At 41.2% G+C, this 13,308-nt stretch overlaps 2 protein-coding genes across 3 annotated transcripts; one reads left to right on the forward strand and one right to left on the reverse strand.

Moving 5' to 3' along the window:
* On the forward strand, positions 1-1,048 carry LOC104903857 (dehydrin COR410). The gene is made up of 2 exons (XM_010691981.4): positions 1-324; positions 427-1,048. Exons 1-2 carry the CDS (start codon positions 169-171, stop codon positions 856-858), a joined length of 588 nt encoding a protein of 195 aa, XP_010690283.1. The 5' UTR covers positions 1-168; the 3' UTR covers positions 859-1,048.
* A 352-nt stretch (positions 1,049-1,400) lies between these two features.
* LOC104903858 (hypothetical protein) lies at positions 1,401-12,975 on the reverse strand. Of its 2 annotated transcripts, XM_010691982.4 has the most exons (3): positions 12,124-12,955; positions 3,971-4,156; positions 1,401-2,130 (listed from the first exon to the last, which is right to left on the reverse strand). In XM_010691982.4, exons 1-3 carry the CDS (start codon positions 12,610-12,612, stop codon positions 1,831-1,833), a joined length of 975 nt encoding a protein of 324 aa, XP_010690284.1. In that variant the 5' UTR covers positions 12,613-12,955; the 3' UTR covers positions 1,401-1,830. The 2 variants fall into 2 exon arrangements, with proteins under 2 accessions (XP_010690284.1, XP_010690285.1); XM_010691983.4 differs by lacking the exon at positions 3,971-4,156 and having other exon boundaries at positions 12,124-12,975.
* Positions 12,976-13,308: the final 333 nt, after the last annotated feature.

Genomic DNA, 13,308 nt, shown 5'->3' on the forward strand with positions numbered 1-13,308 from the left:
CAAAGCTATGTCATCTTGTCTTCAGGTGGTCTTCTTTCACTATAAAAGGCCAGCCAGTTCCAAGTATATTCACCATCAAATTCAAAGCTAATTACATTCATCTCAAAAAGGCAAGCAAATTACTACAAAATTATCTTAGGAAGAATTCTTTTCTAATATATCATTAGTATGTCAAACCCTTATTCTCCTGAGATCACTGAGACCGATGCTAAGGAACGCGGTCTCTTTGATTGCTTTGGCAAGAAAGAAGAGAAAGCAAAAGAGGAAGTGAACATGGCTGAGCCAGAAAAGCTCCAGCGCTCAAACAGCAGCAGCTCTAGCTCAGTATGAACCTTTATCATTACGTTTTTATTTTTTTGGTCGATATTATGTCATTACGTTACAAACTAATGTTATTGTTCTTCTTTTGACGCGGATTTCTTACAGTCAGAGGAAGAGGTGGAGGAAGACGGAGTGAAGATAAAGAGGAAGAAGAACAAGGGACTGAAAGATAAGATCAAGGAAAAGCTACCAGGTCACAAAGATGAAGGAGCTGCTGCACTTCCAGAAAGTGATCACACTAGTAACCATCATCATCAAGCTGCAGACGTTAATGCAGAGGGACTGCACGCCGAGGAAAAGAAGGGTTTTCTCGAGAAAATGTTGGAGAAATTGCCCGGGAATCACAAGGATGATGCAGTTGCTCCTGTCGCGGTTCCTGCTCCTCCTCAACCACCAGTTGCAGATCACTGTGGGCACAATGGGCAATGTGCAGGGTCACAAGAACACCAGGAGGAGAAGAAAGGGTTCTTAGAGAAGATTAAAGATAAGCTCCCTGGTGGACATAAGGAAGGTGATGAAACCAAGAAAGATCATTAATTAGTTAAGCACCCTCTAAGCAGTTTGTAGGTTTTCTCTGATGTTTTTAGAGTATGTTAAGCCTTTGTAATTTGTGTTCTGCAGTTTTCCGTCTTTCCCAGCTTTGTCCTGTTTGGTATCAGTTTCTGCTTCTTGTTTCATAGCAAGATCTTCATATTTAATTCCAGCTTTGGCTTTTGCATCTTCAAAACACTCCGGCCATTTTGGCACATTCTTGGGACTTCAACCATCAGCTTACCAGAATAGATTCTTGGGACTTCAACCATCAGCTTACCAGAATAGCTATATGCTTTATCACAACCGACTGAAAAGAGTATCCAATCACAGTAAAACCAGGCTGGCCACAATAATCTTTTGTGGGCTTGGGCGAACACAGACCAAGCCAAATTATTTTTGTTCAACGAGCCTAATATGGAAAAACCATCGTACTATATAGGACTCGATATTCTATTTAAACAAGAAACAGAAAGATGCTCATATACAGTAAAAAGCAATAACCATGAAGGAGCAAAATGCTCAGTTTTGAATAACAATTGTTTAAATTTTTAGCTATTACTGTAATTTTTATTGCAACCAAAGTTTTGTTTAAGTACATTTCCAAAGCCAGCAACAAAAATAAGTGTTAATACTTAACTTTTCTTCTAAAGTTGCCTACCAAATGACCATCAAACATCTAAAACATACATATGACAAAGCCTTTCCCTAAAATTAAAAATCAGCTCTTTCCAACAATCAAGCTAAAATTCTAAATTCCAGATTTACTACTAACATATCCCCAAATAAGAGCTCTAACAATCACTCTTTCATTTTTTTTTTTGATTCGTTAATTAACATGCCAAAGATGACAAAGGCCACGTATTTTGAGGGCGATAAGGGATTCCAATCCACAAGAAATCCTCAGCCATTTTGACTGATAACTGGAAGTCTTGCCCAAAAGAAAACTGCCACAATAACTTAGTCTTGTACATTCACTCATTCATAAACACAAGAATGTAGCAAATTCATGGGTTTGCCAAGACGAGTGGCATGTAAAGTGACAGGGCATCTGATGTGCTTATAGAACTTGGACTTGACCAGCTTCCCTAATATGTAAGCCCTCGATCGAACAGTAAATGTTAGATTCAATCCAACATTCACTTTTTCTGTATGCAAGCTATTACCTGCCCTTGCATTTGATACAACTGACATTCCACCATAGAGAGGGATTTGATGTCCATGTACCACTGTTGTTATGTTTGAATGGCTCCTCCTTTTCTGGTAGAATTTCTTCATCTAAAAAATCCATAATTTGAAAGTTTCATTAGGAGTAGGGTAAGCATTTTTAAACAGAAAGAGAGCAACAAGAACAGCATAAATATACTTCGTTAGCACTCCGGCCATGATGATAAGAGCATGTTATTCTTTAATAGAAATCTGAGCATGTTACTCTTTACAAGAAATTACGCAAGTTTATTATGATAGTGATCAGTGATCACAGTGAAGGTGCACTCATTACTTAAGAGTACACTTACTCAACTTAAGCAGGAAATCGACCACTATTAGACTTTGTTCTTTTTACCTAATATTAGGAAATAAGGCTATGTTCACCTCATCTTATTTTGGTAAAAATAAGTTCACCAAAACGAGGTCATTTAAGTTATTTTGGGTAATGAATTTTATTTTGAGTGAAGTTTCACAATCTCAGAGTTTTACTAGAGCTACAAGTTTCAAAACGTCCTTCTCCATCCTTCTTTAGCTATGAAAGCATCATTTGCATATGACCTTATAAAGTTCGGCACAGCACAAACAACCAATCTAACCTAAATCAAAATTAGTTGAATAGAACGCTATCTCAATCTAGAAAAACGAAATCTATGGTCGTGAAACTTCCTAGCTAAATCATGAAAAACTAAACAATTAGAATATGATGGAGTCCTTATCCTTTCCATCACGGAGGTCAAACAATACAAACAAGAAAATACAAAATGCCTACTTATAGCCTCTAGGGGAACTAATCATACATGTGACCAAAGCAATTGCATGATAGATGTATTAGATTGACGGGTATATTTGTTGATACACAACTTTCATCATTAATATATTTAAAGATGTATTTTTAAAAATTATAAAAAATAATATTTGAGATTATACATTGGAATTCATTCATCGTAACAACAATTAAAATATTGACATTTTTCTTTACAAAACTGAAAATAGTGTAGAAAATCAACCCTATCGCTATTTGCCATCCGTATTTACTAAAAACTAGTGAATGTCCCGGGCGATGTTCCGAATTGTTACGTTTCGTAACTTTTTTGTCAAGTGAGGAAAAATTGACGTAATGACATGATAAGTAATTGTATAATTTTTGAAAAATAAACCCTTAAAAATTTGGAGATGAAAGCAATAACTTCACTTTCTACAAGGAATTGAAGTAAGAGTTTATGTCTATAATAATCGTTGTTATCATAGAAAGGTTAACTATCTAACTACTTGTGCAAATCTTTTCATAAGACATATTAATAAGACCATATGATATTTTATTTTGAAATACTAAACAATGGTGTTATGTTGGAATAATAGTTAAGCTTCTACTTTTCATTTCAAAGGTCACGTGTTCGATTCCTTGTAACTACATTTCCATATTTTTACCCATATTAGTATAGAGTACCCATATTTTTTCCTTTATATTCCCAGATCTTACTATTTACCGCACGTATTACTTAAAATCGTCCGTATTTTACTCACTACATTTCTAAACTACTACAAATATTCTTCCTCCCACTCTTACTCTCACTCACTATTCTCTCACCTCACTCCAACCTCTCCAGTCTCCACCAACCACCACTCCAACCACAACCATCACAACCACCGCACCACCATAAGCGTCGGACCACCGCCACCACCATTGCAACTAGATAATATACGGGCGATAAATAATAGGATCCAAAATCATATGATACATTTATCATAAAACAGAAAAATTACGCTATTGTATCCCTATAAATTATGTAAAAATGATATACAAATATAAGCACACACTAATCAAGACAAAAGAAAAATGAACGATATAAAAATATAAGAACGCACTAATCAAGATAAACAAAAAAAAAATGGTGAGAGAAACTCCTACCTGACCAGAGGCAACTTTGAGGTCATAGTAGTAGAGTTGAAAAGGAGAAGAAGTGACATGAACTCCAAAAAATGTGGCGCGGTTTCTGTAGTACATCCTCACCGTTGAATTTAGGGATAACATATCCGTCGGCACTCCTGTGCCGTCCAATCCTGCTTGTATAGTGAAATCCAGGAATACCATATTCTACATTTTGCTAAGTTTAGTTAATAGAACATTCAGCAAATTTTATTCTCTTTTACAATTACAGCATATAATTTCAACTTATCTGCTTCTTCTGTTTTTAATTAGTCTATCGCAGAAAAACATTCTTACACAATTCAATAATAATATTTAGTACTTCCTTTTTTTAAAAAAAAAAATTGCAAATTGGAATGTTTTTTTATGTTATTTTATGAAGTTTTTTGTTTTTTTCTTTTTCTTTTTTTTTTTTTGATTGGGAAATTAAGTCAGCTAACTCCTATCAAGACTACTACCCTTGTAGGAACTACCAACACATTGGCTGGTAAAGCATGCAAGGATCGAAGGGGAGTGCTCTACCACATGAGCTAGTTCCTCATCCTTTTATGAAGTTTTTTTTTACTTGCCATTTGACATTTTTGACAATATTTTTTTTTCTAACCTAACACATTGAGAGTAGGGATTTCTTACCTTCTCGGCTCTTCCTACTCTCAAAGTATCTAGTTCGCTAACTCGGATCAGATTGACTTGTATGACTTTACAGTCTAGTTTGGTGATTCATCTCACCATCCAAAAACTAAAAAAAAGAGACTTATAACAATAGAATTTTCACGTCTTATAATGCATAAGCATAACTTTAAATATTTATATCTTCTATTATCTACAAATAAACACTATAAAAAATCAATATTTTGAAAATATACATCAAAATAAATCTAACAAAATTACTATAACTATATTTACCTTATACTAGATGGTCATTGGTCACAGTGTAAACATCATGTGTTGCAAATAAGTCACAACGGAAAAGTTTTTTTTCTCTCCATTTATTTTTTTTCTTGATTCTTGTGCATGTCTCAGCATTGCATTATAAAAATGGAGGAAAAATATATCTTTCAAAAATGTAATTAGTCTCTTTCATTTAATCTATGAACATGCGTAAAAAGTAAAAACTAAGAGAAAGTATTGACAACTCATAGTGTTTGGGCCCATTTTTGAACCGGCCCATCTACGACGAAGTTACTAAAATACCCCTAACATCAGGGAACACAATCCTCCACCAGCTGGAGCCGACTAAAATGCCCTCATTCATTACAGGTCTCACCCTCTATAAATAGAGGTTGTTTCATCAAACAAAGGTATTCAATCCTCACCTAACAAAACCAGAGCATCTCTCTCTAGACCTGGATTACTTTCTCTCTCTACCTCAATCTCAACTGACTTAAGCGTCGGAGGGGCTTTCCCGGGAACACCCTCGGGCCAGTTTTTCCTTGTTTTGCAGGATTGGAGATTACGAGACTCGGGATTCTAACCTAACTCGGGATTTGACTCTCACCTTAAACATATTACTCTTTTGACTAGTTTCGAGGCAGAAACAGTTTGGCGCCGTCTGTAGGGATACTACATCTCAAAGTCACGTACCGAGAGCAACATGGCACCCCGAAGGAAAACCACCCGAGGCTCACTGTCTCGTCAACCCACACCTCTCCAGTCTCACCAACCCAATGTCTTGGTCGAATCTCTGGCCATAGACGACGAGGGGTCGACCCCCCGTAACGATGAACATTCCGCTCCCCGAGATGACCCTATACCAGTCACGATGGCGAACATTGAAAGGATAGCCCAACAGCTGAACGATAACATGCAAAGGAGTCTGCAGGAACTCGTAGCCGGGATCCCTCAGTTCAATCAAGGGGGAAACAGAGAGTTGACTCGGGGAGAGTCTCGAGGCAGGGAGGATCCCCAAACTCACGTTCCTAACCGGGACGGGCAGCAAGTGAGGGAAGAAAGGTCCCGACAGGCCAACTCTCCAAGGACCCAGAACTCAGATGCCAGGCACATCATTGAGGGAAATCGCAGGCGCAGAGCGGAACAGGTGCTCGGGAAGAGTCAGCTCATTAGGAGGATGAGTGATCTACCTTTCGGGATAAGCGGAACAACCTGAACTCTGGAGCTAATTTCCTCTAAATCCACCCGCCTCCACTCAAAGCGGAAAGGATGATGCCCAGGAAGAAAAAGGGCCGAGAAGGTATTTCACATCACAAATCCTTGTAGAAAATGTGAAGGGACCCCTCTCGGATCCAACAAGCACAAATAAGAAAGATGCAACTCGGGCCCTCAATAGGTGCTCAGGATTCTTCCTAAATATCATCACGAATTGCCCATCACTCGACACTTAAATGTCGAGCCGGCGACACATAAGCCTATCGGCGAGAAATTAAGGAAGCAAAAGGAGAGGCTCCCTCCGGGGAGTCCACCAACAAACATCATAATCTGAACGCTCATTAATCAGAAGAAAGCTCAACCAACTTATCCAAAAACGGCTAAGTATCATTTATTGTGCCCTATTTAACATCCGAGTAGCGGCGTTCCGGCAAAAAAGACCTCCTCGAGAAGTCGAGGCTCATTAGCCTCCCGAGTCGAGAATTTCTCCAATGGCACCCCCTCGGTCGTGAGAGGAGTGCCCCAACCAGCTTAGCCAAAAAATGGCTAAGTATCGATTATTAGGACCTACTCGGCATCCGAGTAGTGTCGTTCCAACAAAAGAGACCTCCTCGGGCAGCTTGAAGCTTATCTCAACACCCGACTCGGGATCATCATGGAGGTCTCATTGGCCCCCGAGTTGGTGCACTATCCTTCTCGACCTCAACAGGGGGCTCAACACTTAGCCTAAATTTGGCTAAGTATCTCAACACCCAACTCGGGGTTACCATGGGGGGCTTATTGGCCCCCGAGCTGGTGCATTATCCTTCCCGGCCTTACGAGGGGGCTTAACACCCAACTAGGGATCATCAGAGCACCTAGAAAGAAGGCGAAATCTCAAACCCTTCCCCCCCTCCCGGGACCGACATGGTGCTCCAGACCAAGAATCTTTCTTAGGCTCCGCTAGACGATCGCTTCGGGAAGGAATGAGGCTACCCTATCCGTTCGTCCAGCGTGGGGCTAATTGCTTGAACCCATCGGCTGGTCCAATAAATGCACTCGATAGAGGTGTGATGGTGTTTGTCATCCCCCTGAGTCATGAACTTCTCCAATGGCATCCCCTCAGCCGTGGAGGAGAGCTCCCCGACCGACTGTCATTGTCCGAACAAATCAACCTCCTCGGGAAACATGGGCTCATTAGCCTCCCTGAGTCGAGCATACATCTCCTCGGCCATGCCAGGAGTACCTTATCACTTAGCGAAAAAAGCTAATAAGTGCAAACAAATCAACCTCCTCGGGAAACATGGGGCTCATTATCCCCCCGAGTCGAGCATACACGTCGCGGTACCTCCTCGGCCATGCCAGGAGTACCCCATCACTTAGCGAAAAAAGCTAAGTGCAAACAAATCAACCTCCTCGGGAAACATGGGGCTCATTATCCCCCCGAGTCGAGCATACACGTCGCGGTACCTTCTCGGCCATGCCAGGAGTACCCCATCACTTAGCAAAAAAAGCTAAGTGCAAACAAATCAACCTCCTCGGGAAACATGGGGCTCATTATCCCCCCGAGTCGAACATACACGTCGCGGTACCTCCTCGGCCATGCCAGGAGTACCCCATCAGTTAGCGGAAAAAACTAAGTGCAAACAAATCAACCTCCTCGGAAACCTGGGGCTCATTAGCCCCCCCGAGTCGAGCATACACGTCGCGGTACCTCCTCGGCCATGCCAGGAGTACCCCATCACTTAGCGAAAAAAGCTAAGTGCAAACAAATCAACCTCCTCGGGAAACATGGGGCTCATTATCCCCCCGAGTCGAGCATACACGTCGCGGTACCTTCTCGGCCATGCCAGGAGTACCCCATCACTTAGCAAAAAAAGCTAAGTGCAAACAAATCAACCTCCTCGGGAAACATGGGGCTCATTATCCCCCCGAGTCGAGCATACACGTCGCGGTACCTCCTCGGCCATGCCAGGAGTACCCCATCAGTTAGCGGAAAAAACTAAGTGCAAACAAATCAACCTCCTCGGAAAACATGGGGCTCATTATCCCCCCGAGTCGAGCATACACGTCGCGGTACCTCCTCGGCCATGCCAGGAGTACCCCATCACTTAGCGAAAAAAGCTAAGTGCAAACAAATCAACCTCCTCGGGAAACATGGGGCTCATTAGCCTCCCCGAGTCGGAGCAACACTCCGGGTACCTCCTCGGCCATGCCAGGAGCACCCCATCACTTAGCGAAAAAAGCTAAGTGCAAACAAATCAACCTCCTCGGGAACATGGGGCTCATTATCCCCCCCGAGTCGAGAAACCCCTTCATTGGCACCTCCTCGGTCATAAGAGGAGTGTCCTAACAACTTGGCCGAAAAACGGCTAAGTATCAACAATTGGACCTACTCGGGATCCGGATAGCGTCGTGAAATCTCCTTGGTAAACATGGGGCTCAGTGACCCCCACGAGTCGAGAAACTCCTTCGTTGACACCTCCTCGGTCATAAGAGGAGCGTCCTAGCAACTTGGCCAAAAAAAAAAACGGCTATCATCAACTGGACCTACTCGGGATCCGAGTAGCGTCGTGAGACCCCCTCGAAGAACGCTTAGCTAGAAAATAGCTAAGCATACTCATGATCAACTCGGGATCTCCATGGGAAGGGCTCATTAGCCCCCGAGTTGGGCCCTCGTCACTCGGTCAATCCGAGAGACCCAATTGTCATCTCAAAATCACCAAGTACACTAGCAATTCAACTCGGGATCTCATGGAGAGGCTCGTTAGCCCTCGACTCGGGTTATAATTTTGGCATAGAGATTGGGCGGTCATCCCACCAACTCGGGGTCACCTACTCCAGGCCCTTCGACCCTCCCGACTCCTCACCTAGCCTCCCGAGCCCGACCAGTCGGCTATTAGGCGGTCATCCCACCAACTCGGGGTCACCTACTCCTTGCCCTTCAGCCCTCCCGATCCTCACCTAGCCTCACGGACCCGACCAGTCGGCTATCCCCGGGTTTCCAACCTTCTCGTGCTCCAAATCAAGCACACAGGGGCTACCGGGACTCGAGATATAACACCCCCGAGATACGTCTAACGCACACCTAAGGTGCTGTCGGGACTTGAGCAATCAACTCGCACTGTCATGCCCTAAGAGTTCTCGGGATTGGGGAGGTGGACACACCCCTAAGTGTCCTAAGTGAGCTCTCGGGGTTGGGGCTGTGAATGTATACCCCTCTCGGGTTAGTCCCTATTCGGGAGTCAAGCCTCGGGCAAGCAAGGTACCAAGGTTAAAGCCTTGGAGGGGGCACTCCCGCGCGCTTTGGACCTGCTCGGGTTCGTAGTTGTGAATGTACACCCCTCTCGGGTTAGTCCCAACTCGGGAATTCATGAGATCTCCCTCCTCGGGAAAAAGTTCGGGGGCGTTGCCCCCTAACCCCCACCAGGGCGTTTCACCCCTGGACCCCGACTCGCTGACCGGTCAGCGAGACCCCCGTGCTTGGTTAATTCTAGCGCCAGATAGCTAACTCAACATCATTAAACCTCGGAACAAGCATTATTTTTCCGCCAATCAACCGCACTAAGAATGGCAGATCTCTACTCCGATTACTTGGCGTGGGGCTAATTGTTTGGGCCCATTTTTTGAACCGGCCCATCTACGACGAAGTTACTAAAATACCCCTAACATCAGGGAACACAATCCTCCACCAGCTGGAGCCGACTAAAATGCCCTCATTCATTACAGGTCTCACCCTCTATAAATAGAGGTTGTTTCATCAAACAAAGGTATTCAATCCTCACCTAACAAAACCAGAGCATCTCTCTCTAGACCTGGATTACTTTCTCTCTCTACCTCAATCTCAACTGACTTGAGCGTCGGAGGGGCTTTCCCGGGAACACCCCCGGGCCAGTTTTTCCTTGTTTTGCAGGATTGGAGATTACGAGACTCGGGATTCTAACCTAACTCGGGATTTGACTCTCACCTTAAACATATTACTCTTTTGACTAGTTTCGAGGCAGAAACACATAGTGAAATATCAAAATGACATCTCACACAAAAATATTGGTACCAAAATTTAATCAAAATAGTACTAAAATAGAGTACTTTAACTTAACTTTGATACTAAATTTTTGTAAGATATCATTTTAAGACGTTTATAACGCCTCAAAAACTAATTAAAAAGAGTCAAATCCATGAGGTCATTAGGTGGGGCCATATGGCCATATATCGGACAGATAATGTAGGGTGGTGATAGGACGTAAATCAAGTTGTTACTTCTTCCCCGGACGAATAAAAGAAGTAAAGAACTGAAGAACCCAACTTTAAACGAACGTGAATAATAAGTGATCTGAATATACAGATTACAGCAGTACACCTGCAATGCTGCACTGCACCTCCTAATAAAAGGAAAAGTTCAAAAGACCTATCTAACCCTATCCAATCCAATTTATTGTCCTCCATAACAATTAAACTTGAAAGATATATTTTTTTAAAATCATTTCCTCCGTCTATCATACTTACCTTTTTTTTTTAATTTCAAAATTCTTTTATTGCCATATCTATTTGACTATTTCTCTTTCTTAATTAGAATCTCGTAAATTCGGCTTAATTGTGCGAAAAAAATAAAATAAAATAAGGGTGTTTGGATCCTTTAGAGTTGTAAAATAACTCTACACAGTAGAGTTTGAACAATATTAATCATTGAATAAAAAAATTAATGATTCATATATTCTCTTTTCAAAATCCTTCTTATTTTATCTCATCAAAATCCACTCCTAAATATTTCACTTCCACCAATAAACTCGAAAGGATTCATACTCAATAAGAAGGATCTTTGTTGGAGTTAAGGCTTGGAAAAGCCTTGGCTCATTTTGTTATTTGTCCCACATTGCTTGTGGGGGGAATCTCTCCTTGTTCTTATATTCTCTCCCTCCCTCCTTCTATTGAGTTGGTTCTAGAGATGCTTTTGTGGTTGGATGTCATGTTTGGTTTGGGCTTGCTATCACGCGCACCGCCCGGTCAGGTCCTTGCGCTTTGGGGAATTAACTTAACTAAAGTTTTGGATCCGGGAGTTGCGCGTGTGTCACCGTTGGAATTCTGTAATGTTTTCTCCGTTACAGTATTCATGGCAAATCCCTAATAATCCGCCCATTTATTACTTTCCGTTTTTTGGCTTGATTGTTCCCTATAAAATCGGTGCCTTCTGATCAGATTAAACATACAAACACTCTCTTCTTCCTTCTCTTCTCGTCTCACTTACTGGGTTTTTCGTGCTTATCTCCAAAGCTCAGTTTGCTAGTGGCGGCATACTTAGCTATTATGTTAACCTTGGGGAGCATTCCGGCCAAGTTCGATAACCACCAGTGTCGGACCGTAATTACTTTCAAGTCCGTGGTCTCCTACCACGGCACAGTTTTAAAAGATCTCTTTTCTTCCTTTGCAAATTATCTATCCTAACAATCTTGATAAAGGTTATGAATGCTCGCAAACTTTAGTACTAGACCAAACTCTACTCTTACTAAAACAAACTTGGAAACTAAAATTATCAAAAATAAAAACTTGAAAGCTAAAAACATCATTTCCGAAAGCATATATCAGTGAGTTGACTCAGTGAGTCTCCCGAGTTTGACTTAGTCAACACTACTCTACAAAAGCTGACAATGAAAAATAAAAATGAGCGGGGTAGAATATAAATTCAAATTACGAGCAACACACTAAAAAAGAATTCGCTGTACTGATTTCCACCTATCTCCTGAAAAAGAAGAAAATAAAAACTTTCCTACTTTAAAGTTTTGACGAGTACCCATACATGCTACCTTATACCACCGAGTTGACTCAGTCAGTCAAAGAAACTAAACCGAGTCAACCCCGAGTCACAGAAACGGAAGACAGACACACCATCGAGTTGACTCAGTAATTTAAAAAAACTCGACCGAGTCAACCCCAAAATCATCATATTATAAATGAGCAAAATGTACTATAAATTTGCGAATTAAGTTACTGTACTATAAATGAGTGTATGATAAGTGAACTCGAACAAAAATAAACAAAGATAGAAGACAAACCTTGACGAGAATGTGAGGGTGAAAAGACTTAGCAGCCCCCCAAAGAATAACAGAAAACACAGTAAACAACACCACAAACGACACCAAAAAACACCCAACATAAAACCTTAAACTTGGCCCACCACCACCGTCGTCGTCCTCCTCCTCATCCTCTTCTCCGCCATGACAGTCTCTCTCCTCGCCCAATCTCCGACCACCATAAATCCTGCGCCACCCACTTGAGCGTCCATACTGGTGCTTCAAAGAAGACGACGAAAACAAACGTGAAGTAGAAGATTCACGAGAATGGTGAATTGGTGAACAATGGTATTGAAATTGTCGTGTAGGAGAAGTATTAGGACTTAATGTAGCATATGATAATTTATCAAGATTATCATGTTGTGAAAATGATGGACTTTCTACGTAGTATACTGCCCTGCTTCTACTAGGTGATCTTGGTGGTGACATTGTTGCCATACTTGTTACATCTGAATCACTCTTTGCATGCATTTTTTTTATATTTAGAGGAGTATTTTGAAATTTTATTGAGTTTTTTTTGGAGGAATGAAAATGGAGGAAGTTTGAGTTTTTAGAAGGATTTTATTACTTATTGTGTTTTCCGAGGAATAGGGTGAGATTGGGGGAAATGCGTCTGCTACAAACTACTTTATATGGTTAGTTAATTAATAATTTATTGCTAGTAGTATGAAATTTTTCTGGGAGTTGAGTGGAGTATGGAGGGTTGTTCTTTTGTGGAAAACTGTGTCTGTTGGAATTGTGTTACGTTAATTTTGGTTGATGGTTTGGTGTTGTTTGTAATGTGAATTTGGGTTGATGGTTTTGGTTGTTGCTCGTTTTTGGTATTACACTATTTTCGGTATATTTTGGCTCATAGTTCCTTACAAACCTAACATCATAAAGACATTCTTAGACCCACACACGATAGAAAGGAAAAAAAATGTTCATTCAAGTATTAATAACCTATTAACCTATCAAGCGTGGCTAATTTTTCTTTTTTAAGATTTACTTATTCGAAAATATCTTATTGAGATTGTATTCTATTCATGTGATCTTTGCTGATTTGGAATTATTTTTGTAGATCATAATTTATTTTTTTAATCAATAAGATTGATTTTTGTATATTTATTTATATTCTATTTCGATGCAGTTTACTGATTTTGATGGTTTAAAAGTTAGTAGTAATTA

This window comes from Beta vulgaris, chromosome 9, assembly GCF_026745355.1.
Source record: "Beta vulgaris subsp. vulgaris cultivar EL10 chromosome 9, EL10.2, whole genome shotgun sequence".
Taxonomy (NCBI): Eukaryota; Viridiplantae; Streptophyta; class Magnoliopsida; order Caryophyllales; family Amaranthaceae; genus Beta; species Beta vulgaris.

Coding starts and splice junctions, on each gene's coding strand:
- LOC104903857 (XM_010691981.4), top strand. CDS start 169: ATGTCAAACCCTTATTCTCCTGAGATCACTGAGACCGATGCTAAGGAA. Junction 325..426: donor ACAGCAGCAGCTCTAGCTCA/GTATGAACCTTT, acceptor GATTTCTTACAG/TCAGAGGAAGAGGTGGAGGA.
- LOC104903858 (XM_010691982.4), bottom strand. CDS start 12,612: ATGCATGCAAAGAGTGATTCAGATGTAACAAGTATGGCAACAATGTCA. Junction 4,157..12,123: donor ACCCTCACATTCTCGTCAAG/GTTTGTCTTCTA, acceptor AGCAAAATGTAG/AATATGGTATTCCTGGATTT. Junction 2,131..3,970: donor TCAAAGTTGCCTCTGGTCAG/GTAGGAGTTTCT, acceptor TGGATTTTTTAG/ATGAAGAAATTCTACCAGAA.